This window comes from Oreochromis aureus, linkage group 3 (genome assembly GCF_013358895.1).
Source record: "Oreochromis aureus strain Israel breed Guangdong linkage group 3, ZZ_aureus, whole genome shotgun sequence".
In the NCBI taxonomy this organism is placed as follows: Eukaryota; Metazoa; Chordata; class Actinopteri; order Cichliformes; family Cichlidae; genus Oreochromis; species Oreochromis aureus.
In genome coordinates, this window is record NC_052944.1 from 90,283,100 (window position 1) to 90,289,099 (window position 6,000).

At 41.3% G+C, this 6,000-nt stretch overlaps 1 protein-coding gene across 2 annotated transcripts in view; it reads left to right on the forward strand.

The window, feature by feature from the left end:
- LOC116320990 (nuclear factor 7, brain-like) overlaps window positions 1-5,363 on the forward strand; it is a 1,074,516-nt gene extending 1,069,153 nt beyond the window's left edge. The window contains exons 3-4 of one of the 2 annotated variants that reach the window (XM_039608798.1): window positions 3,304-3,440; window positions 3,542-5,363. In XM_039608798.1, coding sequence (XP_039464732.1) covers window positions 3,559-4,950 — 1,392 coding nt within the window. In that variant the 5' untranslated portion in view covers window positions 3,304-3,440; window positions 3,542-3,558 and the 3' untranslated portion in view covers window positions 4,951-5,363. The remainder of the gene's footprint in view (window positions 1-3,303; window positions 3,441-3,541) is intronic. The other variant, XM_039608799.1, reaches the window with a different exon arrangement.
- Window positions 5,364-6,000: the final 637 nt, after the last annotated feature.

A 6,000-nucleotide genomic window follows, 5' to 3' on the forward strand; every position in this document is an offset into this window, starting at 1 on the left:
GTGGAATGGGTAGCCTATTTGCTGATATAGCCTCAGCTAAGACCTTCACAAGCTCTCCTGTGCCATCTTGAAGCACATGTGTTGGCACTGCATCCTTTGGTGGTTGTGAGTGCTGGTCCTCAGGCTTCATCTGGCTGAGTGGGTGCATAACCTTATGTAGATCCAGGCTCTGTGGAGCGTTCCCTTGGGCTGGACTGAGCTCATTCTCATCATACACTTGAAGCCTTGCTTTGGCTGCATTCAACCTTTTCAAATTCTCCAAACGCTCAAGTTCTCTCTTTAGGTTTTCTACAGACCTTCTTCTTGCAGCATTCTCTTCTTGCTGTTTCTTTAAGAGAGCAGCCTCTTGTTTCTCTCTTTCTAGCCTACGTTCAGTTTCTTCTCTTTCTCCTTCAAGACGACGAGCTAATGCAGCTCCTTCTTGGTCTGCAATTCTTGTTCAGCCATAATCTGCAGTACAGCCTGTGTAGCTGCATACTCGGCAGCAGCTTCTTGTCTTCTAAGTGAAGATACATTTGAATGAATAGAAGAAGCTTTAGAACCATTAAAGGCAGGAAGTGAAACACTGGAAGCTGAGGATGAGAATACAGAAGTATGATCTGGCCAAATCAACTCCTCTGCTGTTCCCTGCATTTCAGATTGAGCATTTTGTACTACAGTCTTAGTGATCGAGATGCAGTTATCCATCTTGCGACGCATGTCATGGCCTGGTTGATCAATTCTTCGGTAATCATCATAAGCAATGTTCAATTCAGATAATTCCCTTTGAATACTGGTGACGTGTTCTTGTAGGATGTCACTAGGATCCTGTTTTAACACAGATCTTTTAGCTACCTTAATCAGAGCTTTCCATCGTTCATATTTGCTGTCAAAGCGAAGCAATAGCCCTTTGATTTGCTCTTTCTGGAACTCCTTTCCCTTTTCTGTTAATGTCCGGGCTCTTTCACTTCTACGAGGCTCTTCAGGTGGTGCTATATTTTGCCCGATATTTGATTCATCTGTCTGCTCTAACTCTGTCTCTTCTTCCAGAGCAGCTGCTGCACCCTGAGCTTCTTTACTTGTATGTGACATTTTGATTACTTAGACACAGATATACACAGGCAGCATACAAGAGCAAGCTGCAACAACATTTGCAAATACTAAACAATGATCTTAACTAAATGAAGTCACTCTCCTTCAAATGAGCCCATAGATGTAAAATATTACAGAGTAAGTACAATTAACAGAGTTCTTATTATAACCTTGTCACACACTGAACTTGTAAAAGACACTGAACCATAAATACAAACTGTGAGTTTCTATCAAAATGTACAAAGTTTACTTCTGTCCCTTAAGAGCCAACTATAATTATTCAACTGAACATGAAGTTACATCTCTTACGTAAATGTACATTCATATACGTGAAACACCGTGGCTGCCAGGCTATACACAGTTCCTTTTAGTTTCCAACTCTTGTGTCACTTTTCAGACCAAAAACTTTAGAGTCTGACTTATAGACTTCTTCATGAAAACCTTATGAACCTGTGTGTCCTAAACAGTGGCTTATCTGTGTTCCCGTCTTGATGAGCTGTCGAATTTGCGCTGGTAGGGCGGGTCTGGGCAGGTCCGAGTTTGACTATCACTCCCTCCAGTTAATAGACGACACCACGGTTCTTCATTCACTGATGGATTTATTCCTCCGCCACACTTCTCCTCTGAAACACCATAAAATCCACCGTCAAACTGTCATTACATAAAAGTACAGAATGACCAAACATAAATATTACAAATAAACATTTAAACCCAAGTTAACAAATACACGATAAACAAACACAGTTAACATACCTCGCTGGCTGCATGTAACCGTGAGGGAATGAGTCCGCTTCAGGAACAAAAACTTACGAAAGTAATTCCCAATTTCTTCTTCTTCTTCTTTACAGCTTTCTTTTACTTTAAAACTGCTTATTTATTCCTTCTTATGACTTAGTTAAGTTATAGCTTAGCTTCTTTGCACATGCCCTTTTGACTTCCCTTTACGTCACTTAAAGGGACCTGTGCGCAACACAGAATGAAACTTAGTTCCTACCTCAAAAGGAACAACAATAAATAAAGGAAATAAACATAAATGAACACAATAAATTAAACAAATTGACATAATTTACATTTATGGCAGTTAAAAGTAGAAAGACCACTAGGCAGAGTCTTCACGAAGAAGTTGTGACAGTGTGACTTACTTGGAATCCAGGTTAGCTGGGATGGTGGGAAGGTATTAATAAGGCCAAGGTCCGTGGAAAACTGAGAGGCAGGTCAACAAAGACAGACTCAGAGAGAGCAGCAGCAGCAGCAGCGGTGAAAAGGTGGGTAATGAACTAAGGTGAATGATGGTTGTGGGGGGTAATAGATGTTCTTCAAAAGACAAAAAGCAGAATCATGAACCCCTGACCTACTATCACAGCTTGAGTAACATCAAGAGCTAGAGCACTTAGTTAACGTCCTGTTTGGGCTGTCAGTAAGCAGAGTTGTTATTGGCTTTCAATATATAGATTACATTGAGCTTCATTGTAGCTGATCATTTACCCTTTCAAAAAACGATAATCAAGGGTAATTAGGCTGGAGTTTATCCCTCGTGTTTCATGTCTGTTTTTTAAGCAAAAAGTCCTTTATTGCAACATTTTCATTGTAAATATTAGAATTTTAATCACATTTAATAGTAATGAAAAACATTTCTGACTAAAATAATCAATGAATGAATGAACCTGTGCTTCAGAGAATAAAGAGGACGACTTAAAGTCCAAGGTTAAATTCCATCTAGAGCCGTTGTTTGTGTCAGACAGAATTTAATGTTGATGTTGATCTGATGGAAACGTAGCTGCTGTTACATTGACTGCTGGTTGTTTAATGAGAGGACCCAAAAACACACATTTACAATCCATTTCACTTTTATAAGTCTGTCACAAAGTAAATCCAACTTAACAACACCTGTGTTGGTGTGACTGCATTACTCTCTGAATGTTATGGAACCTGAAAATAATCAGAACAAAGTCTAAAATAAAAACTGCCAAACAGCTGCACCAATGAGTCACACTTTGTTTTCTGAGTTTGAGAAAAGGTTTTGTTTCTGATCTGCAATAAAGGTCTGCACTCTGCTGACACACTCACACATTTATAAGAGGAAGTTGAATGAAGATACACCCCTCCACAGCTTTTGAGCTACAGGCAGGATTGAAACACATCTTAGTTAAAAGTGAAACAGCAACATTTTTCTCCTCCCCTCACGTCACTCAAATGTGACAAAGGAGGAAACAGGAAGTTCTTCGTCCTCAGTAAAGAGAGACGCACAGACGATCAGACTGAGTTCAGACCAAACTAGCAGCTTCCTCTGAGTGAGTCCAGCTACAGGAGAGAAAAGTGGAAAACTCCAACACTGCTGCTTCAAGCTGCTGGCGCTCCACACACTGAATGTAAGTTTGAGCAAAAACACGACTCAAAGGAAGTTTCAGTGAAGGTCGTAGAGGAGGGAGGGGAGCCAGGACTGACTGTACTTCCTGTCTGCTGTTTTCAGCTTCACTCACAGACTCAATGGCTTCCAGATCAGAGGAGGATCTCTGCTGTCCGGTCTGTCAGGAGGTCTTCAGAGATCCTGTTATTCTGTCATGTAGCCACAGCTTCTGTAAAGACTGTCTGAAGAGATGGTGGAGAAAAAAACGGACACATGAGTGTCCAGTTTGTAAGGAAAGATCTTCAAAGAAGCATCCACCTTTAAACCGAGCTTTAAAGAACCTGTGTGAGTCGTTCTTACAGGAGAGAGATCAGAGAGCTTCAGAGGCTCTCTGCAGTCTGCACTCTGAGAAACTCAAACTCTTCTGTCTGGACCATCAGCAGCCAGTGTGTGTCGTCTGCAGAGACTCAGAAAAACACACCAATCACAGATTCAGACCCATCGATGAAGCTGCACGACAACACAAGAAGGAACTTCAGGAAACTCTGGAGCCCTTAAAGAAGAAGTTAAAGGTTTGTGAAGAAGTTCAAGCAAAGTTTGATCAAACATCAGAACACATTAAGGTCCAGGCCCGACACACAGAGAGGCAGATTAAAGAGCAGTTTAAGAAGCTTCACCAGTTTCTAGCAGAGGAAGAGGAGGCCAGGCTGGCTGCACTGAGGGAGGAAGAGGAGCAGAAGAGTGGGATGATGAAGGAGAAGATGGAGGCTCTGAGCAGAGAGATAGCAGCTCTTTCAGACACAGTCAGAGCCACAGAGGAGGAGCTGAGAGCTGAAGACGTCTCATTCCTGCACAACTACAAGGCTGCAGTGGAAAGAGTCCAGCGCTGCCCCCTGCTGGATGATCCACAGCTGCCCTCAGGAGCTATGAGAGACCAGGCCAAACACCTGGGCAACCTGACCTTCAACATCTGGAACAACATGAAGGACATGGTCTCCTACACTCCTCTCATTCTGGACCCAAACACTGCTCATCCAAACCTCATCCTGTCTGAAGATCTGACCAGTGTGAGATATGGAGAAGAGAGGCAGCAGCTTCCTGATAATCCAGAGAGGTTTGATCGTTCCTGCTCTGTCCTGGGCACTGAGGGCTTTAACTCAGGGACTCACAGCTGGGATGTTGAAGTTGGAGACAGTACATGGTGGGCATTGGGGGTGTTAGCAGAGTCTGTGCAGAGGAAGGGAAGCATACGTTCTGGATTGTGGGCTATATGGTTCTCGAAACATAAGTACTCAGCGGAGTCACCATCACCTGGATCCACTGCTCTCTCAGTAAAGAAGAAGCTCCAGAGGATCAAAGTGAATCTGGACTGGAACAGAGGAAAGCTGTCGTTCTCTGATCCTGATACTAACACACACATACACACCTTCACACACACTTTCACTCACAGGATGTTTCCATATATTGAAACTTGGAATAATCTAAATGTGTGTCCATTGAAGGTGTCAGTGTCAGTGGAGCAGATCAGTTGAGGATGATGATATTTCTAATGTTGTTTCCTGTCAGTGAATTGAAGCTGTTAAACTGCAGCTGTCCTCCTGCTGCCTCGTTGTTCCAAAGATCTTTGTTTCTCTTTTAGTTCTCACTGATGATTTAGTTTGCTGGGATATGGACTGACATGTGTTGAATGGGAGGAGCAGTTTGTTGTTGTCTTCTTGTCTGTTTATGACAACAATAAATATATTGTTCAAACAATGATTCATGTTTAACTCCATATATGAAATATTTCTGATATTTGAATTGTGGTTGTTTGCATTTGATTTTACTTTGTCTGATTACAATGAAATTGAGATCCAATTTCCAATCTACTGTGGAAGTAATGAGTCAGTAAACTGCAAAATGAAAAGGAAATCATGTTTAGACAAAACCTGTTAAAAATAATTTTCAAAAATCAAGTGCTTTCTTTGAACTTTCAGGTGTTTTCTTTTGTGTCCTCTATATTAAAAGTGTTAACATTACAACAATATGAATCGGGACCAATTTAAAAACCCATGAAAGCTTAACAGTGTTTAAAGCGAACCCCGACTATTATGACAAGTTACTCTAAATATGTTACAAATTATCTCCACTGCATAAAAACATACTTGAGAATAACTACAATTGTTTTGTTATTCATGAAATCGTTGTTTAAAACTATTTTGGAGCTGTGGGAGCGGCCATGTTTTTTTAGCACATGATGCATTCTGGGACGATGATGTGTTTTGGTTGTCGGCAGTATAGGTGCTTTTTTTCAGTTGATCTGTTTTGTTCTTTAAAGTGTAGCAACCATATTATTTAACTTGCCTATTAGTTACCTGGTTACGATGTGGTAGACCAGCACTATCCGGTCTTTGGGTCTGACGTTATTAGCCATGTCTGGGCCCAAACTCCGCTGCAAAAGTCAAATGATCACTGCAGCTTTACTGAGAGTTGAAAAACTGTCTAAATTTGTTCATCTGTAATAATATGATCAGTGTGGCTGCTCTGCCAGGTGTAACAATTAAGTTTAATATCCAGGCATCCACGAAAACAGAATTTATGAA